Source organism: Vulpes vulpes, chromosome 13, assembly GCF_048418805.1.
Source record: "Vulpes vulpes isolate BD-2025 chromosome 13, VulVul3, whole genome shotgun sequence".
In the NCBI taxonomy this organism is placed as follows: Eukaryota; Metazoa; Chordata; class Mammalia; order Carnivora; family Canidae; genus Vulpes; species Vulpes vulpes.
In genome coordinates this window covers 119,373,149-119,398,118 of record NC_132792.1, presented here as the reverse complement: position 1 = coordinate 119,398,118, position 24,970 = coordinate 119,373,149, and the positions used below count along the sequence as shown (strand labels likewise).

At 46.8% G+C, this 24,970-nt stretch overlaps 1 protein-coding gene and 1 pseudogene across 28 annotated transcripts in view; one reads left to right on the top strand and one right to left on the bottom strand.

Annotated features, from left to right (window-relative positions):
- Positions 1-10,404: 10,404 nt before the first annotated feature.
- LOC112918993 (U4 spliceosomal RNA) lies at positions 10,405-10,477 on the bottom strand (annotated as a pseudogene).
- Positions 10,478-18,196: 7,719 nt separating this feature from the next.
- ARHGEF11 (Rho guanine nucleotide exchange factor 11) overlaps positions 18,197-24,970 on the top strand; it is an 86,914-nt gene continuing 80,140 nt past the window's right edge. For 14 of the 28 annotated variants that reach the window (XM_072732553.1, XM_072732547.1, XM_072732559.1 and 11 more), the window contains exon 1: positions 19,650-20,117. In XM_072732553.1, coding sequence (XP_072588654.1) covers positions 20,086-20,117 — 32 coding nt within the window. In that variant the 5' untranslated portion in view covers positions 19,650-20,085. Of the gene's footprint in view, positions 18,617-19,600; positions 20,118-24,970 lie in introns of those variants that run through there. The other 14 variants (XM_072732554.1, XM_072732551.1, XM_072732548.1 and 11 more) reach the window with 3 other exon arrangements.

Here is a 24,970-nt window from a genome sequence, read left to right as displayed (position 1 = left end):
TCGAGTCCCACGTCGGGATCCTTGCATGGAGCCTGCTTCTGTCTCTGCCTCTCTCTGTGTGTGTCTCTCATAAATAAATAAATAAAATCTTAAAAAAAAACACACACCTAAAAGTAAATCTTAAGAAGGCATTTCTATTTTTTTTAAGACTTCATTTATTTATTCATGAGAGACAGAGAGAGAGAGAGAGGCAGAGACACAGGCAGAGGGAGAAGCAGGCTCCCCGCAGGGAGCCCGATGTGGGACTCAATCCCGGGTCTCCAGGATCCCACCCTGGACCAAAGGCGGCACTAAACGGCTGAGTCACCCGGGCTGCCCCAGAAGGCATTTCTAATCCCCAAACACAAATAGTCAGGCAATATGTGCCAATTGTTATCAAACTTACCAAAACACACAGTTCCGTGGCCACATTTTTCATCAAGTGTTACTTCCCAAACGCTTTGTGGCGCACATATACAATTGACATTGGCCCTCTTACTGCGATGGAATGTTTGGTCATGCTGATGGGGCATAAGCTTGATCATCAGCCTCTCACTGGCCTTCTAGGTTGTTTCTGGTTATTTGCTTTGTAAATACAATGGTTTCAAGAACTTTGTCCAAAGTTGTAATCTGTTTTTCTTGTTTTGAGTTAATTCCTTGAGATACACCCTAAGCATTGAAATAATGGGCTCAAATATCATGGCATTTTAATGGCTATAGACACATATGGCCCTCAGAAAGGATGAGAATACTTTAAAAAGCCACATTGACATACCACTCACCATGAACCAGGCACATCTGTCATAAGTGCTTCACATACATTGGCTCGACCAACGGGGGAGGGGGGAGGCGTCACTGTCATCCCATGTTACAGACAAGGACCTAGGCACAAAGAGACAAAGCACTTGCTCAGGGCCACCACTCTGGCGAGTGGCTGAGCCACGGTGTAGACTGGCAGCAGGCTCCGAGGCCCAAGCTGGCCGATGGTGTCAAGTGCAAGGGACAGGTGCTCCTGGAGCCTCGGTGTCCCGGCCTTGCCCCACCTGCCTCCGCTTCTCTTAACAGGAATAAACCTCCATCTCTCTGGTCTTCTCCCGTCTGTATTAAACCATGAGCATCATTGAACGTCGTTATATTTGCTTGCTAGTTCTATTCCATACGCTCCTGCTTTAAGACCAGGAACAAGCAGTACCCTGCTTATACAATATTTTTTTTAATCTAAATTCAATTTGCCAACATATAGTATATCATTAGTTTCAGCGATAGTGTTCAGTAATTCATCAGTTTCATATAACACCCAGCGCTCATCACATTGTGTGCCCGACTTCACACTCATCACCCCGTTACCCCATCCCCCACCACCTCCCCTCCTGTGACCCTCACTTTCTCCTAGAGTTGAGTCTCTCATGGTTTGTCTTATACAATATTTAAAAGATATTTTAGGGCTGGCTGGCTGGCTCAGTTGGTAGAGTGTGTGAGATCTCGGGATTGTGAGTACAAGCCCCATGCTGGGAATTTAGGGAAATTTAGGGAAAAAAAATTTAGAAAAAATAAAAAGAAATAGAAGATATTTTAAGTTCATATATGGCCAAGTCAGGACAGAGAGGAAATAGAAACAGGTAAAGAAAGAGAAAGGGGCAGGCAGCCCGGGTCGCTCAGTGGCTCAGTGATTTAATGCCACCTTCAGCCCAGGGTGTAATCCTGGAGACCCAGGATCAAGTCCCACATCGGGCTCCCTGCATGGAGCCTGCTTCTCCCTCTGCCTGTGTCTCTGCCTCTCTCTATGTCTCTCATGAATAAATAAATAAAATCTTTTAAAAAAGAGAGAGAGAGAGAGAGAGAGAGAAAGGGGCACCGGGGCAGCTCTATTGGTTAAGTGTCCAACTCTTGATCTAAGCTCAGGACTTGATATCAGGGATCAGGAGTTCAAGCCCCGTGTTGGACTCCATGCTGGGTGTGGAGCCTACTTAAAAAGGAGAGAGAGAGAGAGAGAGAACAAAAAAGAGAGCTCTTCAGAATGCTTTGAAGAAAGGGAATAATACTTCCAGGCTAGGCATTGCCTACCTCATTTACTGTTAGAAAGAGAAGTTATTTCTATGATGCAACCCCTCCACCCTGCCACACACACACACACACACACACACACACACACTTGGGATGAGAGCTGGAACTTCCATGTGAAGTGTTCCTACTGCAGCTAATCGATACTTTCTGTTCTCCCTTCTGCTGTCCCATCCTACAGCTCTGGCCCCCACCAGTCAGGCTGCTGGATGTCTCCTGATCCCCAGGACGCGGAGTGCAGATCTCAGTGGCTGGGATCCGGCATTGGGCCAGAGGTTTTCCTCCAAAAGAACAGATGAGACCCAAACAGTGCAATTCCCACAGACCACTGCCAGGTCCTCAGAAATGAAGCCATTGGCCGGGTCCGTGGGCTTCCAGTTGGGGTTTCCAGGTCCCCAAACACCATATATCCTGAATCATGAGGAACAGCAAAGCCCATGTGTCAGGACCTGTGTCATCTATCCCATCCCATTCAGCCCCATTCAGGTCTCCTGCTCACTCTCTGTGAGCTGATGGAGAAGCTCTCCTGCCTGCAGGACCAGGTGCTGCCAAGAGCCCCCCACCGCCCCACCTCCCAGGCCGACCAGCAGCAGCTGCCTAAATCCCCCCTCAGGCTCCCATGCCATCCCTCCCTCCTGGATCTCCCCTCCAGTCCTGGGGGTTGTCTCCAGCAATGCAGCCTCCCTCCCCCCCACCAGATGCGGAAGGTCAGGCAGGTGTCATCTGTCATGCCAACTCCACAGGAGTGACTGGGGCTGCACTAGTGAGAAGCAGGCAGTTGAGAAGGAGTCCAAGGCCGTGTTGGGGATTCAGGAGGGGGCGGTGCAATGTTTTTTCCATGATCCAGTGACCACATTTTGGTCCCTATCTCATCCATCCTGTCCCCGCATGCACCATTGCTGACGACCTTGGTTCCACCCCTCCAGATCTCCCATCCCTAAGATGTTCCTTTTCATACTCTGTTCCAGGGTTGCCTCCGTACCCCACCCCCAGGGGTCTCCAGGGCACTGGCCACAGCTCTACTCATTCTGCACCTGCTTCCTGGGCGGCTTCAGTTCTGTCCTCTCTCCTCGCCCTGCCCACCGTCTACATGCTGACTCTGCCCACACCTGGACAGCCGGCCCGCACCTCCCCTGAGCCTCAGGGCTCACCGAGCACCTCTGTCCAGACGCCCCCAGTGCACCTGGAACCTGTCATGCTGTGGGTGCAGCTCTGTGTCTCAACATCCGGGGCTGCCCCTCACTCCCCTTTCCCTTCTGTTTTTGCTTTCATTAATGACATCACAAAACATCCACTTCCACCCAAGGAGAAACTCAGATGTCAGGCCCTCACCTCCTACACTCTGTCACCAATTCTACCACTTTCACCTCCTAAACATTTCTCCAATCTATCTTTTCCTGGACAACCCTACGCTGACCTAGTTAGGCCTTCACCAGCCTGTAGAGAGACCACCCTTCATATTCCATACGTTGCTATTTAAAATGCCAATCTGATCATGTGACTTAAAACCCTTTGGTAGCTCCTCGAAAGGAAAAAAAGTTCTCTGTGCTCCCAGGGAGGGTTAATTGATTTGTACAATAATGTCATTTAAAGAGATAGAGACATAAAACTAGGTATAAATGTATATTTAGGGCACATCAAATTATAAAAGCAGTGGCAATTTACCAAATGAAGACTAAATCGTCAAGCCAATACATTTTTTAATAATAACATTAATTTATTGCAACAGATGGTATTTGCTGAAACTGATTGCTGCACAAAGTGTCACTGCAAAGCAGGTCCCTCCAGCACAGGGTCCCCAGTGTTCAGCAGGCATGTGATGAGTCACCTCTCCCACCACCCACCATTCTCTGTTAGAACTCCCGCTAATGCCCTGTTCACACGCACCAGGGCCTGTGAGTCCTCCTCTGTTCAGGGCTGAGCCCACTAAGCAGCTTTACTTGATGCCAGCTCATCACAAACACAAAGGCAAATGCCAGCGCTGAAATCTTTTGGCAACACAGGTTATAGAGTGCCTCCCAGATCATCCAAAACATAATTAGCTCATTCGTTTGTTCTATTATTCTTAAAAGTAAGACAGGAAAGTTACCCTTTTTGCAGAAGATTTGTGGACTTTGGGTTGAAACCTACAGAACCAAGTCAGAGTTCCAGAAAGCATGGAAGCCAGCAGCCCCCCACTCTACCCCCCGCCCATTGCACCCCACCCAAACTCTGAGACACTTCTGCAGCCATGTCCCACCACCCACTTGACATCCCCATGGCGCCAAATTGCCTGGGTCTCTGGGCTTTGGGCGCGTCCTCATCCCCCTGATGGAAAGGTCCTGTCTTGCCCACTTCCCAAGCTAACCTCTCCTGGTCCTTTGGGATTTTGCTTAGAAGCTCATCCTGACCCCTTAGGCAGGGTCAAACAGGAGGTCTCAGAGCTGGCCCCCAGACTGGGCCTCACCTCAACAGCATGGAAACACTGTTGCCAGAATTCAATCCAGGAGCCATGCTATAGTGAAGGGAAGCCCTCGCTGTAGCTGAGCTGCCCAATCGTCATGATGGACATTGTTACCTTGGACACATCACTTCACCACCTTGAGCCTCAGCTGCCGCATCTATGACACAGAAACAATACAGATAAAGTGGCACAGATGGAAACACCTGGGTGGCACAGGTGGTTCTGCATCTGCCATTGGCTATAGTCATGATCCCAAGATCCTGGGGTCAAGGCCTGGGTGAGGAATCCCTGCTCAGCAGGGAGTCCATTTTTCCCTCTCCCTCTGCCCCCTCCACGCTCTCTTGCGCTCATGCACTCTCTCACTCTCTCTCCAATAAATAAATAAACTATTTTTTAAAAAACTGGCACAGGTGAAAAATTCAAGGAAGCTTGATGCAGCATGGTTTCAGAGCAGAATATTATGACATATCCATATAATGGAATACTACGCACAGGCAAAAAGAAAGAGGAAGTTCTCTGTACTGATGGGGAAATACTTCTGAGATTTGTCTTAAGGAAGTAGGAACATACTGGTGTGCATGAGATGTTATCGTTTGTCTGGAAAGGGTGAGACCCATATTCATATTTACTTGCTTATGCATTAAAATATCTGGAAAGATAAACAAGAACTAGTGACAGGTTACACAAGGGAAAAGGAAATGGATAGAGGACAGATGTGAATGTGGATTTTTCACTGCACATATTTTATTTATGACTTTTAAGTTACAAGATTGTATGACTTATATAAAAATTAAATGAATTTAAGACTAAATGATGATATTACCGCCCTAACTACATCACAGGATCAAGTAGGAAAACCAAATAAAAACTGTAAAATCACGTGCCATTGTGGTCGGGTGTGAAGCAACAACAGCAATTTTGTGGTGAAGCTACTACAGAGCTGCCAACAATGATAACAAGAGGGGCATCACGTGCCTGCCCTCGCCCCGCCCCACACTGCTCCCCCAGCTTGCAGGGAGGACCAAGCCCACACCATGTTAGGGAAGTGGGGAGGCTGGAAGAAGGGACCCGGGAGTTGGACTCATGATCTCGTGCCTGCACAAACCATGCAAACCATGCAAACCATGCAAACTGTCTGCCCTCCCTGCCCATGGCCCAGTCTCACCTTAACTTTCTTCCTGGCCCCCACACAATCAGGCTCTTCTGCAGATGATCTGAAACACCTACCATCAACCCACAGCATTTTCTCATTAGCCTGATCCACACACCAGGTCTCATGACCTTCCCTAACTCATGGGGAGGTACTCACAGTAGTCTCAGGGCTGCCAATCCAAGATAGTAGCCTCACGGCCCGTCCCCACACAGATACTGAGTGTTAGTTCTCAAGACCCTGAGTGAGCCCAGCTCACAGGATGAGTCACTTCCGATGACCTTCTTGCTTCTTCTCCCTCTTGCTTCAAAGAAACTAGGATGACATGGCTGGGGTGGGGCGGGGGTGGGGTGGGTAGGGGAATGCCCAGCTGGGTCAGAAGAGCAGGTAACTCTTGATCTTGGGGTCCTGAGTTCAAGACCCATGTTGAGTGTAGAGATTATTTAAATAAATAAAACATGAAAAAAAAAACACCAGAATTGGAAGGGAAGAATGCTGACTTTGCTTTTGGAGAGCAGCCAGATACCACATGAATAATTCCCTAGTAATAGCCATATCTAAGAGTCTCCTGTGAAATCCCACAATGAGCCCTACTTGGTGCAAGGTGGGGCTGAAAAGACCCTAATGGTTAAATACACAGACTCTTCTGGTCATGTTCATTCATTCAACAAATATTTATTGAGTGCTAAGTGCCAGGTGCCAGGTGCTGGTAAACCAGCTCTTCAAAAACAAAAATAGGGGTGACTGGGTGGCTCAGTCGGTGAAGTACCTTCCTTCAGCTCAAGTCATGATCTCAGGGTCCTGGGGTGGAGCCCCACTTCAGGCTCCTTGCTCAGCAGGGAGGCTGCTTCTCCCTCTGCTTCTAACTCTCCCTCTGCTCATGCTCTCTCTCACTCTCTCAAATAAATAAAATTTTTAAAAAATAATAATAAATTTAAAAAATTTTAAAGCCCTGATTTTTTTTTTTGAGTAGGGTCCACACCCAACCATGGGGCTTGAACTCCACCAACTGAGTTCATGCTCCACCAACTGAGCCAGCTGGATGCACCTAAAAAGCCCTGAATTAAAGCATTTGTCGATTTCCATGGTGTAAATACGCCCAGCATAGTCCTTATCAGTTACATGGCATCACTGAATGTGGAACTGGGAAGAGACAGGTACACCTGGTTCTTGCAAGCAGGTACAAGCCCACTCAGCACATGCTGGCTTCAGCATTATCATTAGACAATGAGCAGAACTCACAGACTCTACATTCAGGAGCGTAGAGTAGACTAACTAACATTGGTTGTTTACTAACTCCATCATTATAAACCATTAAATGATCACCCAAGACCCAAGAAGGTAAGTTTTCTCATCTGATAACAGGAAACTACACACATAATCTCCAAGTGTGATAAGAACTGTGAAGCTAACAGACCATAACAAATAATAGACAGTGGGGCAGCTACATGACTACAGCAGAATCTCTGCCTGCCTGGATAACTTAGTAAGTAAACATAGGAGGGCTGGCTGCATGCTACTCTGTTCACCGATCCCACTGGTTAAGCCACTGAAATTTTGGATTTCTTATGATAGCTAGAATTATCCTAATACAAGTATCTTCAGTTGTTGGCAAGTATCTGTATTTATCACCTAAAAGCCATCATTCCACTGTTTTCTGGTTTCCATCATTGATACTGAGAAGTCAGCTATCAGTATAAATGTTGCCACTTTTTTTGTAAAGATTTTATTTTTTTACTTATTTTCAGAGAAAAAGAGTGTGTAAGGGTGCATGCGCTGCAGGGCAGGGGTAGAGGGAGAGCGAGAGAGAATCACAAGCAGACCCCATGCTGACTGCAGAGCCCAACATGGGGCTCAATCTCAGGACCCCAAGATCACGACCTGAGCTGAAACCAAGAGTCAGATACTCAACTGATTGACCCATCCAGGTCCCCTAAATGTTGCCACCTTTAAAGACACCAGTTTTGGAGCAGCCCCAGTGGCGCAGTGGTTTAGTGCCGCCTGCAGCCCGGGGCGTGATCCTGGAGACCCTGGATCGAGTCCCACATCGGGCTCTCTGCATGGAGCCTGCTTCTCCCTCTGCCTGTGTCTCTGCCTCTCATTCTCTCTGTGTGTCTCTATGAATAAATAAATAAAATCTTTAAAAAAAAAAAAAAAGACACCAGTTTTATTCTATCATCCCTTAAACACATCTTCCTCTGTAATTATTTCAATATGTATCTCCAAAATATAAGGAATAACTCTTTATTTTCAATATAACTACAGTAACTGTTAGCATATCAGTAGTATTAACAATATATCGCTTTTATCAAAAATTCCTAATATCCAGTGTTCAAATTTCTTTAATTAATTAATTTATTCATGAGAAACACAGAGAGGCAGAGACATAGGCAGAGGGGGAAGCAGGCTCCCTGAGGGGAGTCTAGTGCTGAGCTCGATCCCAGGACCCCTGGATCATGACCTGAGTCGAAGGCAGATGCTCAACCACTGAGCCACCCTGGTGCCCCTCCAAGTATTCAAACTTCTAATTGACTTACAAATGCCATATTCTTTTTAAAGTTTTGGCAATTTGTTTATTTGAATCAGAATACAGAAGGCCCACATATGATTGTATGATATGTTTTTAAAAATCTCTTAATCTAAAGGTTCCCCCCAATCCCCACACACATCTTCTTTGATATCCTTCATCAGTTCTGTAGTTTCCCTTAAATAGATTTTGTACACATGTTGTAGAGTTATACCTAAGTATTTCATTTTGGAGAGTGCTCATGTAAATGGTAATGTGTTTTTAATTTCAGATTTCACTTGTTCATTGCCAGTATAGGGAAGAGCAATTGGCTTTCATGTATCAACCCTATCTTCTGCAACTTTTCTATAATCCCTTATTAGTTACAGGAATTTGTTTTTTATTTTTTTATTTTTTATTTTTTTTTATTTTTTTTTATAATGAAATCCCAGGCTCCACCAGCCCATCTATTTTTTTTTTAATTTTTATTTATTTATGATAGTCACAGAGATAGAGAGAAAGAGGCAGAGACATAGGCAGAGGGAGAAGCAGGCTCCATGCACCGGGAACCCGATGTGGGATTCGATCCTGGGTCTCCAAGATCATGCCCTGGGCCAAAGGCAGGCGCCAAACCGCTGCGCCACCCAGGGATCCCGGAATTTGTTTTTTAATACTTCATTTATTTATTCTAGAGCGAGTGAGAGAGCACAAGCAGGGGGAGTAGCAGACTCCCCGCTGAGCAGGGAGCCGGATATGGGGCTTGATCCCAGGACCTTAAGATCTTGACTTGAGCCAAAGGCAGATGCTCAACCACTGAGCCACCCAGGTGCCTCTATTAACCTTTTAACGTCCAAGAGTCTGTAGTGATGCCCCTCTTTCATTTCTGATATTAGTAACTTTGTCATCTCGCTTTTTTTCCTAAATTAGCCTGGCTAAGGGCTTATCAATTGTATTGATCATTTCAAAGAACCAGATTTGGGGTTTATTTTCTCTACTGATTTCCTATTTTCAATTTCATTATTTCTGCTCTAATTTTTATTATTTATTTTCTTTTGCTCATTTTGGATTTAATTTGCTCTTCTTCTAGTTTCCTAAGGTGGAATCTTAGATTATTGATTCTAGATATACTTTTCTAAAAAATGTATTCAATGCTATAAATTTCTCTTTAAGAACCACTTTTGCTGGATTCCACAAATTTTGATGAATTGTATTATTATTTAATCCAGAATATTTTAAAATTTATCTTGAGACTTCCTCTTTGATCTGTTATTTAGAAGCATATTGTTGGGATGCTTGGGTGGCTCAGGGGTTGAGCATCTGCCATCAGCTCAGGGCATGATCCCTGGGGGCCTGGGATCAAGTCCTGCATTGGGCTCCCCTCGGGCAGCCTGCTTCTCCCTCTATGTCTCTGCCGCTCTGTGTCTCTCATGAGTAAATAAATTTACAAATCTTTAAAAATAAATAGAAGTGTATTATTAAATTTCCAAACATTTGGGGATTTTCTAGCTACCTATCAATTATTGATTTCTAATTTAATTTTATTGGGATTGGGCAGCCCAGGTGACTCAGCAGTTTAGCGCCACCTTCAGCCCAGGGCGTGATCCTGGAGACCCGGGATGATTGAGTCCCACGTCCAGCTCCCTGCATGGAACCTGCTTCTCCCTCTGCCTGTGTCTCTGCCTCTCTCTCTCTCTCTCTGTCTGTCTCTCATGAATAAATAAATAAAATCTTTTAAAAAAAATAATTTCATTTGGATCTAAGAGCAAACACTGTATGATTTTTATACTTCAAAAACTTGTTAAAGTGTGTCTTATGGCCCAGAATGTGGTCTACTGTGGTAAATGTCTCATATGAGCTTGAGAAGAATGTGTAATCTCCTGTTGTTGGATGAAATGGTCTATAGATGTCATTATATCGAGTTGATTGATAGTGCTGTTGAGGTCAACTATATCCTTACTGATTTTCTGCCTGTTGGATCTGTCCATTTGTGACAGAGGAGTGTAAAGTCTTCAACTATAATAGTGAATTACTATATTTCTCTTTGCAGTTCTATCAGTTTTTTGCCTTATATATTTTGACACTATGTTGTTAGACACATACATATAAGGGTTGTTATGGCTTCTTGAAATATTGACTCTTTTATCATCACATAATACCCCTCTTGATCTCTGATAAGTTTCCTTGCTCTGAAGTTCGTTTTGTCTGAAATTAATATAGCTACTCCTATTTTCTTTTGATTAGTGTTAGCATGGCATCTCGTTCTCTCTTTTTTTTCAATTAGCAATAATCATGTCCTGGATAAACCTCATTGGCTACAATAATGCCACTGCACAAAGCTTCTTCTTTTTTTATTTTTTATTTTATCTATTTGTTTAAGATTTTATTTATTTATTCATGAGAGACACAGAGAGAGAGATTGAGAGAGAGAGAGGCAGAGACACAGACAGAGGGAGAAGCAGGCCCCATGCAGGGAGCCCAATGTGGGACTCAATCCCGGGACTCAAGGATCACGCCCTGGGCCAGAGGCAGGTGCCAAACCGCTGAGCCACCCAAGGATCCCTTCTTCTTTTTTTTTAAATAAAAAGATGGAATTTGTAGGTACAAACTGCCCCACAAAGAAAATTCCAGGTCCAAATGGCTTCATTGGGGGTATTCTATAACACATTTACAGAAGAAATAAAAAAAATAAAAAATAAAGAAGAAATAATGCCAATTCTACACAAACTCTTTCAGAAAATTGAAGAGGAGGAAATTCTTCCCAACCCATTCTATGAAGCCAGGATTATCCAAAGCCAGACAGGACATTACAATAAAAGAAAGTGACAGACTAATATCTTTCATGAACATGGACGTAACAATTCTTAATAAAATGTTAGCAAATCAAATAATAAATAAAAGGTTAACATCACAACCAGGTGAGGTTTATCCCAGAAATTCAAGGCTGGTTCAACATTGAAAATGTACAATCTAGGGTGCCTGGGTGGCTCAGTCGGTTAAGCCTCTGCTTTTGCCTCAGGTCATCATCCCTGGGTTCTGGGATCCGCAAGAGTCGGACTCCCTGCTCAGCAGGGAGTCTGCTTCTCCCTCTACCTTTCCCTCCTGCTCATGATATCTCATTCTCTCTCTCTCTCAAATAAATAAATAAAATCTTTAAAAAAAATAGAAAATTTAAAAAAGAAAATCCACAACATGAAGCAACTCTAAAAAAAATATAATCATCTCAATCAATCCAGAAAAGGAATTTGATAAAATACAAACAACATCTATTTTTTATTTTAAAATTAAAAAAATAGGGACACCTGGGTGGCTCAGAGCGTGATCCTGGAGACCCAGGATGGAGTCCCACATCGAGCTCCCTGCATGAAGCCTGCTTCTCACTCTGCCTGTGTCTCTGCCTCTCTCTCTCTCTCTCTGTCTGTGTCTCTCATGAATAAATAAAACATTTTTTTTTAAGATTTTATTTATTCATGAGAGACACAGAGAGAAAGGCAGAGACACAGGCAGAGGGAGAAGCAGGCTCCATGCAGGAAGCTGACGTGGGACTCAATCCCCGGTCTCCGGGACCAGGCCCTGGGCTGAAGGTGGCGCTAAACCGCTGAGCCTACTCGGGCTGCCCTAAATAAAACCTTTAAAAAAATTTTTTTAAATAAAATTTAAAAAATAATAAAAACAAAAGCCAACTCTCAGCACACTAGGAATAAATGGGGACTTCCATAATCTGATAGATCACCTATGAAAATAGCATCATATATGTAATGGTGTAAAAGCAAATACCTTCCTCCAAAGATCAGAAACAAGACAGAGAAGTGTGCTCTTACTAGTTCTATCAGCATTGCACTGGAGGTTCTAGCTAGTGCAATAACACAAGAAAAAAGAAATTAAAGAAATGCATATTAGGAAGGAGTAAAATTGTCTTTAATCTCAGACAATATGCTTATCTATACAGAAAATCTGATGGAATCTACAAAATACCTACTACAACTAATGAGTGGTTTTAGCAAGATTGCAGAATATAAGATCAATATTTAAAAATTACTGTATTTCTATGTATTAGCAGTAAACAATTAAAAATAGAAAATTTGGGGCAACCCCAGTGGCTCAGCAGTTTAGTGCCACCTTCAGCCCAGGGTGTGATCCTGGAGACCCGGGATCATGTCCCACGTTGGACTCCCGGCATGAAGCCTGCTTCTCCCTTTGCCTGTGTCTCTGCCTCTCTCTGTGTGTGTCTCTCATGAATAAATAAATAAATAAAATCTTTTTTAAAAATTGAAATTTTAGGGGCACCTGGTTGGCTCAGTTGGAGGAATATGTGACTCTTGATCTTGGGATTGTGGATTTGAGCCCCATGTTGGATTCAGAGATTACTTAAGCCAATAAAACTTAAATAAAAAAAGAAATTTGGGGCACCTGAGTGGCTCAGTCAATTAAATATCTGTCTTCAGATCAGGGTCCTGGGATCAAACCCCATGTGGGGTTCTCTGCTCCATGGGGAGTCTGCTTCCCCCCTCCGTCTGCCACTCTCCCTGCTTCTGTTTTCTCTCTCTCTCTCTCTCTGCCAAATAAATAAATAAAATCTTAAAAAAAAAAAAAAGGAAATTGAAATTTAAAAAATACCATTCAGCAATAAATTGATATACTCAACAACATAGATGAATCTGGAAATATGCTGAGTAAAAGAAGTCATACAGAAAAGAATATGTAGTTCATGATTTCATTTATGTAAAATTCTTAAAAATGCAAAGGAATCTACAAGAACAAAAAGTAGACCTGTGATTGCCCAGGAACTAGGGGGGCGAAGGGGGGCCAGTGGGAAGGAGTAGAAGGGAAAAAACCAGGAAGGAGCAAATGCAAGCTTCAAGGTAATAAATAAATTCATTATCTTGATTGTAGTGTTTCATGTTATCTGTGTCAAAACTTATCAAGTTGTACATTTTAAATATAAAAAATGTATTATATGTCAACAAATTTTTTTAATTTAAGAACATTTTTTGGTTTTTAAAGCAAGCTTTGGGCAGCTTTTTATTTATTATTTATTTTCATTTTTATTATTTTTTAAGATTTTATTTATTTATTCACAATAGACATAGAGAGAGAGAGAGAGGCAGAGACACAGGCAGAGGGAGAAGCAGGCTCCATGCCGGGAGCCTGACATGGGACTCAATCCCGGGACTCCAGGATCGCACCCTGGGCCAAAGGCAGGTGCCAAACCGCTGAGCCACCCAGGGATCCCCTCGGCAGTTTTTTAAAATTACCTTCCTGGGACGCCTGGGTAGCCAAGCGGTTGAGCGTCTGCCTTTGGCTCAGGGCATGACCCCAGGGTCCCACGATTGAGTCCTGCTTGGGGCTCCCTGTATGAAGCCTGCTTCTCCCTCTACTTGTGTCTCTGCCTCTCTCTCTCTGTCTCTCATGAATAAATAAATCTTTAAAAACTAACTAAAAATATAATAAATAATAAATAAAATAAAAATTACCTTCCCCACAGGAATCTCACCTTTTTTGTAGCTCATCTTTGATCCTAGGAACTTTTTTTTATACAGAGAAAAAAAAACACACACACACACACATACACACCCAACTTCCCAAAATATTAGCCTTCAATCTAAAACTGGTTTTCTTTCACACATTTTCCCTTATAACATATCTTGGCACCTTCCCTGTTATTCAGTTCGTCTCAGTTACCAGGGGTGTCAGTAGGAGCGAGTTGGTCTCTAAGGTAACCACAGACAGCAAGGTACCAAGCTTGCAGGCTGGAGTGCACAACCGGGAGGTGACCCCCCAGGCAACACTGACCTACCTCCCTGGGAGTTAAGGTGAGAAGCCCCTTCTTCACTCAAGGCCTTGAAATCTTCAGAAGTGACAAGTGGGCAAGTTTCTGGGGGTCACGTCTCAAGGGCCAACAGAACTGAGAGCCCGAAGGCAAGATCTGCTGGTCACTGCCCGGTGGGCAAGGGGACCGTGCAGGGCGGGCCTCCCCGTCCAGCAACACCCACGCCAGTCTCTTCACTGAAGCTGTCCTCTTCCATCTTCCTGAGAACCTTCTGCTCTGCGTTTCTGCCTTTGGTTTTATCTTTTCCTGCAGAGCTGGCACCATGCCTAGGACATCAAGGCAGTACGGGTGACAGAGAAGCACAGACTCTGGAGCTGGACCGCCTGGGTTCCAGCTCTGCAACCCTAAGCCAGCTATTGTACCTCTCTGGGCTTCATGTCCCATCTGAAAATGGGAGTAATAATTACTGCCTCAAAAGGTTGCTCAAGAGGATTTGCAGTTTGTGTAGAATGGTGTTTATAGTAAGCACTATACATGGTTTGGGTATTATTGTTACTTTATAATAAAATGTTATTGGTAGCACATCAGGTCGAAGGAACAGAATATTGAGTGACAGTTAAATGCTCTCTGTCACACGGGTTTAATATTGGTTATTCTGGCCACCCAGAAACAGTCTAGAGAAATCTAGATCGGCTGAAAAATAAGTCTCAGTCTTAGGGCTAGCAATACTTTAGCCAAGCAAGCCTTTGCACATCATCTTTCCAGTAGACAAAGGTTGAAGAGGGATAAAAGGTCTAAAATAAACGGTGGTACTTGGGATGCCTGGGTGGCTCAATGGTTGAGCGTCTGCCTTCAGCTTGGGTCGTGATCCCTGGGTCCTGGGATCGAGTCCTGTCTTTCCACAGAGAGCCTGCTTTTCCCTCTGCCTATGTCTCTGCCTCTCTCTGTGTGTCTCTCATGAATAAATAAATGAAATCTTAAAAAAAAAAAAAAGGGTCATCACTTTGCCTTCCATGGTGTTGTTGTCTTGCTAGGCCTGTCTTCTAACAGCATGCCAGAGGAATGGCTGCAACCTGGAGCCATCACTCTTGAGGACACACCTGTTTTGGATTGAGGATACCTGCCCTTGAAGATGATTCTCTAGAACTTATGCTCCAAACCACGCAGGGTTCTGTATCACGGCTCTCCCTCAGCTATTCAGTTAAATACTAAGTTTCTAGAATCTTTCCCACCAGATAAAAGCTGCCCATACCTGTGGTTTTCTTTTGCTTCTCACAGCTAAAAATGAAGAGGTATGAATTCTAGCTTCAATCTACCAATTAATGAAATTTCATGCAAATCACCTAAAACCTGTCTCTGCCATAGTTTCCTTAAGCATAAATGAATGAATGTAACATAACAACTAATATTCTGCCTATCCCACAGTATGTGGGGCACAGGCAAGGATTCATTTATTAACAGAGTTCTGTGGGAAAAAAGTTTAGAGGACTATGTCAATTCAGGACATCATTTCTTAATGTTTATCCTGATTTTTTCTGTCCAGAACTCTATAGTTTACAGAGCCCGTGCTTGATCTTATTCAATCCTTATAACCAGCAAACAGTAGGTCCAGAGCTAAAAAGGGATACATCCCCCGAAAACTCACTTCTTTAGACTCCTACTCTAGTGCTCTTTCCATTAACCAACCGCTGCTTCCAGATTCCTGCCACATAGTCTGTCTTGGCCCCAATCTAATATTCTATGTCTTATTTCTAAACCGAGACTTGCAATTTGCTTAAGTGGCCAGTTGACTGCAGGGAACTCTATCCTGCTAAAGCCATCCCCCTTCTCCATAGACTTCAAAGTGGAGTAGAGTGTACAAAGAGGTGCTCAGATGTGCACAAGAAAAATATTTAAGAATGCATGCATAGAAGTATTTAACTAGAGCAAAAATAATTGTTTAAGCTTTACCAATACCCATCTTTAACCTACAGGCCGACCTAGCACTCTCTCTGGGCCAGTGCTTCAGAAATCATCTGTCACGTGCAATGCAGTGAGTGAGATGTTTCCAGGAACGAGAAGTAATGCCACATACAGTTCAGACATTCATTCTCTTTACAATGTAATGCCAGTCACCAGATAAAAACAAGCCTGTTAATTGCTACAAATTTGACATTTATTTTTATTTTTATTTTTATTGTTTTGACATTTCTTGGTAAAGAAAGGGAGAATGACCATGAAAATCCTTGTTCTGCAGATTCACTGGTTATCTCCAGGGGGAGGCCCAACAAGAGATATTGAACACAGAGGAGATACACTTTTTACTTTACAACATCCTGTGTTGAGGATTAGCTGGCAAGAGGTTAGTAGCACTGATTTCAAAAACGAACAACAATCCACTTAATCTATTCCTTCAAAGTGAACATGATGGTCTTTTAATGAATGAGAGTCATGGCTTTTCTTTTTTTTTTTTTTTAATTTTTATTTATTTATGATAGTCACACAGAGAGAGAGAGAGGCAGAGACACAACACAGGCAGAGGGAGAAGCAGGCTCCATGCACCGGAAGCCCGATGTGGGACTTGATCCCGGGTCTCCAGGATCACGCCCTGGGCCAAAGGCAGGTGCCAAACCGCTGCGCCACCCAGGGATCCTGAGTCATGGCTTTTCTAAAGAAAATCACACATATAGAGAAAATGGTTAGAAAATGTATGACTACCAATGTTCCCAATATTGTGATTTTAAAAATTTATTTATCAAAAACGATGTGTGTCACCTGTAAAAGCTTTTAAAAAAAAATTTTTTTTTTAACTAAACTCTATGCCCAACGTGGGGCTCTAACTCACAACCCTGAGATCATGAGCTGCAGGCTCAGGCAGGTGTCCCTCCCATTAGCTGTAACACTTTTATGTGCACATTTGAAAAACTAAGAAATAGAATTCGAAAAATTTTTAAAGATTTTATTTGTTTATTCATGAGAGACACGGGGGTGGGGGGAGGGGGGCAGACAGGCACAGGGAGCAGCAGACCCCAGGCAGGGAGCCCGATGTGGGACTTGATACCGGGACCCCAGGATCACGCCCTGGGCTGAAGGCAGGTGCTAAACCGCTGATTCCCTAAAAACCTGTTTTAAATGAAACTTCTTAGAGAGTTTGGTCCCACTTGTTAAAATTATAAAATCCAACACCTTCCTATCATTAAAGGACTAATTGACTTAAAATGTTAATTTACTAGTTGAATTTCAATGAAAACCTTTGCTTTGTGGTGAATGGATAGGAAAATGAATGCCATGATTTAATAAATACAATTAAGGATGCATTTCTTCCATTTTAATCTATCTCTTTGAAGAGTATCTCTTCTAGTTATGACAGCCAATAAGATTCACTAAGTATGAATTTAAAAATGTACTTCATCTTGGGGCGTCTGGGTGACTCAGTTGGTTGAGCTCCAGACTCCATCTCAGCTCAGGTCTTGATTTCGGATTGGGGGTTCAGGCCCTACACTGGGCTCCATGCTGCAAGTGGACCCTACTTTAAAAAAATGTACTTCATCTTTATTTTGATCTTTTAATATTCCTACTCTAGGGTATGTTTCATAAGGTATGTAATAAAACACATGCACAAAATTATTTTGAAATATCCCATGTGGGACGCCTGGGTGGCTCAGCGGTTGAGCATCTGCCTTGGCTCAGGGCGTGATCCTGGAGTCCAAGGATTGAGTCCCACATCGGGCTCCCTGCATGGAGCCTGCTTCTCCCTCTGCCTGTATCTCTGCCTCTCTCTCTCTCTGTCTCTCTCTCTCTGTCTCTCATGAATAAATACATAAATAAATCTTAAAAAAAAAAAAAAAGAAATATTCCATGTATTAAGAAAGCACAATCAATGTTTGTTGATCACTGGTTGATCTATCTGCACAGAGGGAGGGTCCACACTTGGGAGAATCATCTCTGCCAGTCATATGGGAACAGAATAAACAATAGGACAATGGCAATTTGGACCATGGTGCTTCAGATGCCAGCGGACCACCTGTCCTTGCAAGTTCTGATCTAGGAGGTGGTCGGGATGGGGAGAAGGCGGTGGGTCTTTCTTTTATCTGTCAACTTGTACCTGGTATAATTTAGGGGAATCTCCGGGGTTATTCCAATGGTCAACCAATGCTTATTAGGTTCTTTTTCCTCTTGCAATTTGCAAACCCGGCCCTGGTAACATATTTGGGGTCACTGAGCTCTCCCCACGCAGCTCGCGGTCATGTGCGGGTCAGGACAGAGTACTGTACATACGCTTCCCCCAGGAACAGTCAAGGTGGTGTGGGAGGGAGAGAGCACAGCAAACACAGCACCGCCTGCAGAGCATTTTACCATCGCCTCTACCTAGGCAAGGAGACAGAGCTCATTCCCCCGTCCTAATAAAAAAGTTTCCTTTTTATCTTGCTTTTGACTACAACGGCAGGGACCTTCTGACTAATGTCATGTTCCTTGGAAAGACTTAGGAACTGTGATTCTATGAGAGGGGCTTATGAAAACAGAATCGGCCTCGAGAGGCTCTTCATTGAGTTGGGAAACGCTCCCGGGCGGGTACCCAGGTGCCCCGCGCAGGCAGCGGCGGAGGGTCAGAGCCCGGGGTGGGAGCCCCCCAGGCGGTGCTGCCGGCCGTGGGGAGAACACGGGGAGCCGACCAGTTTCAAGGGCTCCCGGCACCCAGGAAGGAGGCCGCACGGGTTTCTGGAGGAGAAGGTGAGCGCAGGGGTGGGGAGGGAGGGAGCCGCGGGAGGGAGGCGCGCCCGCGGGGAGGGGGCCGGCCGGCGGGCAGGGGGCAGGCACACAGACAAAGGGGGGGCGGCCCCGGGCCGGGAGGGGGGGCGGCGCACGCTGCCGGGGCGAGCCGGGGCCGGGGCCGGGGCCGGGGCCGGGGCCGGGGCGGCCGGCGGGCCGGGCCGGGAAAAGCCGGGGATCCCGCCGCGCCCGGGGCCGGCTAGGCCTCGCGGAGGGAGGCAGGCGCGCCAGGGGCTGGGGGCCGCGGGCCGCGGGGGGAGGGCGAGGGGAGGGGAGGGGCCCGGAGGAGCGGAGGGGAGGGGAGGGGAGGCCCCGGATGGGGGAAGGGCCGGGGGAGGGCCGGGAGGGAGGGGGAGCGCCCCGGAGGGGGAGGGGAGGGGGAGGGTCCGGAGTGGCGCGGGGGAGGGGGGAGGGGAGGGGAGGGGAGGAGGGCCGGCGGGGGGCGGGCCCGGGGGAGAGGCCTGCGGGCCGCGCCGCCGGAGCGGGGCCGGAGGGGGCGGCGCGGGCACGGGCGGCCGGCCGGGCCTGCGCCCCGAGGAGCGGTGCGCCGAGGGGGAAGGGCCCGGAAGGAGCCGCCGAGCCGCCTTCCGCGCGCGCCGGGCCGGAGCCGAGGGCGGCGGGCGAGCGGGCCGCGCGGGGCGGAGGGGAGCCGGGGCCGGGCCCCGCGCGGGCGGGAAGGCGGGCGGCGCGGGGCAGAGCGGAGCCCGCGGTTGATGGCGGCCGGGGCGCGGGGCACGGGGAGGCCGGGGGCCCGGCGGGCGTGAGGCGGGGGCGTGGGCTCCGCGGTGAGCGCTGCGGTGGTGGTGGTTGTCGAGGCCGCAGGCCCGGCCCGGACTTGCAAGGCTGTGGCGGCGCGGCGCGAGCCGGTGCCTCCTCTCGGTTATCCGCCGGCCTCCCTGCCCCTCCCCCCCCCCCGCGCCGGTTCGGAGCGGCCCTCCGCGGCCCTGGCGAGGCGGGCGCCGAGCTGCCCAGCGCGGGGCCGGGGCCCGCCTGCCGGAGCAGCCCCGCGGGCCGGGACCCCGAGCATGGGCTGCGGCGCTGGGCCGCCCTGAAGACCGCCGGGTGCAGGGCGCGCTCCTCGGTGATTCATGCCTTAGCCCGGAGCGCTAACCTTGAAGAGATTTGCGGTTGGGTTTTGGGTTTCTAAGAAGGTCATAGCTTTTCCTCTTTTTTGTTTTTTTTTTTTTTTCTTTCGGTTTTTTTCTCCGACGGGGGAGGGGCCGGGGGCTGAGAAAGGACAGCATGCTCGCTGGCACAAGTAGGATGGAGCCTCGGTTCCCAGGGTCCTGAGAGCCGGCGGGGAGCCTCGAGCATCTGGCCCGGAGGTGGGGAGGCCCTCCTCCCACGGTTCTTAAACGTTGCAGCCCGCTCAGCCCGGATCAGGACGTCAGAACTGCAGGATCCTGGCTCTGCTGAGACCCTGAGAAACCATGAGTGTGAGGTTGCCCCAGAGCATAGACAGGTAGGTGTACTCACGACGTGCTTCCTGACGCTTTCTTACCCAAAGGCGGGGAGGGAGGGTGCTGCATTTCGGTAAAAGGACGCAGAGGAGGGGTCCGGCTGGGAGCACGGGCCTCCGGGGACTGTCCCGGCGTGTGTGTTTACGTTCCCTCCGTGTGTCCATGTCCTGATTCAGTGTTTTTTAAATACCAGCCATCAACAGCAAAGCCAGGAGAGGAGAAAGGGGGGAAGTGCTTCCCTCAGTCTTTGACTTTTGCCCTACTGCAGGCTGAATTTGGGGCCGTGACTTAACCAGTGTAGGGGGCGGGAGGCACACACGCTTGATCACGTGTGTCCCCAGGGTGGATTGGGACTGGCCTTAGGTGTTGAGCTGCTGGGGGAAGGGGCCTGGCAGGGGTGTGGGCCTCCACCGGCTGCTTTGCTACATGGTGGGGTTTGGTGATAGGGTGGATTCCATTTCTAGAATGAAGAGGATGTTCTTGGCTTGACGGATGGGACAGAAGCACCCTTTGCACCCATCCAGATCTGGCTTTTTGCCAGTGAGTTCTTGATAATGGCCCCCAAATGCACGGTCGCCTTAGAATTTCTCCCTCTCCGAACTTAGGGTTTTAACTTGAGACCTGCCAACCAGTGGATGCTGTAAGGTTTAATCTTCCAAGCCATTTTTAATAAGCTTGACTCTGCAAGATGGGCCATCCCTCTGCCTAGAGCCAGAACGGGTTGTGCTGGGCTCTCAGGCCTGATGGGCAGAGGTGCTGTTTCTTGGAATGTGAGCCCAGGATCCACCCCTCCCCTCCCCTCCCCCCAGCCTCTGCATCACTGGTACCACCACAGTTTACAACTTTGTGATGCACCTGCCTTCCCACCCCCACTCCAACCCTTTCTCAAGAATCTTGAGAGAGGGTTGTTTGGAGGGTGCTACACACATCCTAACTGGATGGATGGGTGGTTAGAGGACTAAGCAAGCAAATGAAAACCCTGGCTTGGAGACAATGTTGCTGGAGGGGCAGGGAAGAGCAAGGAGCGGTGGTGTCTCTATGCCAGTTAACCTTTGATTATGCATGCTAGTAGTAATTTCTTTCAGGCTATGGAATGTGGCCTAAGTATAATCCCTCCCAAACGCTAATCTCCGTATTGTCTCTGAGTCCCTGTTAGATCAGTTTGGCAGTCTCCCACTGGGGACCTGACTTGGCAGTGGGGAGAAGATAGCCACAAAGGACATAAAGTGTGTGTCCCTTCCCCTTGTCATTGGTTTCCCTGTAGTTCATGTCTTGTAAAGGGAGGCCCAAGGTGCATCAAGGCAGGGAGGTAACATGGTTACATAGCTACCTTCTCTTTTTGTCACACTAGAATTTGGAAATTCGTGTACCTGCCTTTTGTGAGGTGTGGATGATGAGTGATTTCTCTGGAATCAGGGATGTGAACAGATGAAAACCCAGGTTTGGGGGCGCAAGAAGGAAACCATGAGGGTTCCGGGGCTGATGGGAGATGCTCCTCTGGAATTTGTATATCCTCCTAGACTGCTCGGGATTTATGGTGTGGGGCGTCTCCACAAGTGCTTTCACAGAACAGGTCTCTTCTGAGCCTCACAGCATTTCTGTGAGGCAAAGTGGAGGTTATTATTCCCGTGGTCCAGAGGGGGTCCTTGAGGCTCAGGGAGGGCACCTAGCTTGCCCAGTGGCATCTGGCTGGACTAGTGGCAGAATCTGAGCCTAGTTATGGGTCTTCTGACCCAGGTTCTTTGCTAACCCCATGCTGGCTAACTGGGTTTGTATATTGGTCCTGTGGAATGTGGTTTTCGTGTCTCCTTTTGACAGTAGGATAAGATGCTCTTTGGTAGTCCCTTTGCACTTGTCTTTTTTTTTTTTTTTTAAAGGTTTTATTTATTCATGAGAGACACAGAGAGAGAGGCAGACACATAGGCAGAGGTAGAAGCAGATGTGGGACTCGATCCTCAGATCCTGGGATCATGCCCTGAGCCAAAGGCAGATGCTCAACCGCTGAGCCACCCAGGCGTCCCTGCACTTGTCTTTTTAACAGTCTTGGGGCTAGCACCATAATTCCTATAGTAAAGCACCTGTTTCTCCTGTGGGCTGATGGAGCTTTGCAGATTGAGAGCGTTCCTCACCCCTGCCCCTACCCCAGCTCTCTTCCCCATCAGAGGCTCAGGTCTCTTCTATATATCTTACCCCTTAGGCTGCAGGCTCATTCTCCTGGACCTTTTGACATCTCAGGTTCAAGACTGTGGATTTTAAATTATAATTTTACATGGCACTGGAGAGATTGAGTGAAGAAGTGCTCCAGATCGTAGAGTCAGAGATTCTCTTACAGCCCATCAGTTTGCCGTGTAGAGAGTCTAGTGTAAGGTGAGTGTTTTAGAAAATTAAAGTACGTGGCTCTCACTCACGAAGGGTGTGTAGTCTGACTGGGGAGTGAGGGAAGGGTAGGATTCCTGAAGACTGTGTGACAGTGACAGTGGGTGGTAAGCCCCAGGAAGGCAGGGCCTGCATCTTCTTTGCTCAGTGTTGCGCTTGGGGTGCATGTTCCATCTGTCTGTGACAAGCGAGTTCTGGGAGGAGCAAACATGTCAGCAAGTGTCAGTTCTTCCATTTCAGGGTGTTTCAGCATTCCTGGTTGATTGCCTGCGTAGTCAGAACAAGGTCAGAGAAGGCCTCCGAGGTGGTGTGTATTTCTTAGGGAGGAGCCATGAATGTAGAGAAGTGTGGCCCAAAGTAAAGAAGCCTCTGGAATATTTCTTCAGAAGCACCTTTAACCCCCTCTTGGGACTGACACCTGGTTCCATAGGAATGAGAAGTATTTGTGACGAATGTGGATCTTTCAGTATTGGTCAGTTGTCCCTGACACTCAGGTTGGCACAGCTGCTCCAGTGCCCGGCTGTTTTGTTCATAGACAGCTTATTACCTGTGAACACATGCTCTTCTTGAGAGTTTCTGAAAGTGTATTTGATGTTGCAAGCAGAGGTAAGGACACTGAGTTATTTCTACGGAAATGGTGATGAGTTTTGCTAGACCATCTACATCCACTGCCTTGTCTCTGATGGCAAATATTTCTAAGCTGCCAGGTGGGTTAGGTATCTGTATACATAGTACAGGTGTCCTCTGTGCAGAGTCACTTAGTCCTGTGGGCCAGCACAGATAGGGAAGCACTATATTTAAGCCAAGAAGTCCTGGTTTGAGCCCTGGCAATCCTCTTAACTCCAAGACCTTGGGCAGGTCACTTACCTTCTCTCATTTCTTCCTGGGCGAAGCAAGCATTCCTGTATATGAAAGGCCTTCCAGTTCACACTTTGATGCCGTGTCTCATTTGAGGATTATAACATTCATTGCATCTATCTCATGGGGCTGTTGGAAGGACCAAATCAAATAAGATAATATAGGGAAGCTTGGGTGGCTCACTGGTTGAGCGTCTGCCTCTGGCTCAGGGTGTGATCCCAGATCAGGCTCCCCGTGGGGAGCCTGTCTCTCCCTCTGCCTGTGTCTCTGCCTCTCATGAATCAATCAATAAAAAAACTTAAAAAAATAAGATAATATACTTCAGATTGCTTTCTAAGCTGTAAAACTGTAATTTCAGGCTATAAACTCCTGACTTTGTTTTAGCTTCATGCACTACTTTGTGAACTAGCCCAAAACAGATTTTGAATAATGGAAGGATCTTTGCATTGTTTTGAAGCATTTGACCAGAGTAAACAGGCCTTTTGTGCTGAAATACCTGGGGTTGGAAAGGAGGAAGATTCTTCCTATGGGCTGCCTTGGGTGATGGTCCTAGAAGAATATGAGAAAAGGAAGCACCTTCCCACGAATTTTGATGAGTGGGAGAGGCTGCAGCTACTCTGGCTCCCTTGGACAGGAATAGAAAGGATGTGTGTAGTGATCTCTGGCTGTTCCCAGTGCAAAGTAAATCCAGACCCAGAAACTGTCCTTATCAGGGATCTGAGGTTGAATGTAACCTTTTACCATCTGCAGCCTTTTTTTCTAGAAGAGGCACCGTCTTGGGTAAGGTTTAGGGGGAAGGCTCAGGAAGGAGGGTGGAGGGTTGGTCATAGGGCTGCCCTGGAAAGAGCCTTGGGCTTCAGGGAAAGTCTGTAGAGAGGAGATGCTGGTTGCCCAGACTGGGCTTATCTAGAAAGGAAGGAGGTGGCTCCCAGAACTCTTACCACCTTGGCTGCAGGTTCTTATGGGGCTCTGGGCCCTAGAATCCTCATTCAGCTAACCTCCCATTCAGAACTACAAATAATAAAGCCTCCTGCAGTGCTGAGTCTTCTCCAGAATATACCCTTGTCCTATCTGGGGTGAGATGGGAGGTGGCAGTGGATTTGCAGATGAAACAGTTGGTAGGTAATCACCACAATGGGCAGGAGCAGGCTGAGTTTAACTTCAGATACTCAGAAACATTTCTGAAAGAGCACCCTTTGATTAATAAATTTATTTTAGCTTTTTATTAACTGTCAGACTACTGTCAGAGTCCCTGACATCCATTTATGAAAATATGTCAAAAATAGGAAAAGTTAGATGACTGGGATTTCATCAAAATAAAAAAAGATTCTGGGACACCTGGGTGGCTCAGCAGTTTAGCGCCTGCCTTCGGCCCAGGGTGTGATCCTGGGGTCCCGGGATCAAGCCTCACATCAGGCTCCCTGCATGGAGCCTGCTTCTCCCTCTGCCTACGTTTCTACATTTCTCTCTGTGTCTCATAAATAAATAAAATCTTAAAAAAAATTTTAAAAAATTCTATGAAGGGCAATAGCAATTCCCAACAGAGGAGTCCTAGAAACTCCTAGCCTGCACTAGTAGAGTTTGGGACACCTTGGCCCACCCTCTGAAGGTCTGGGGTTCG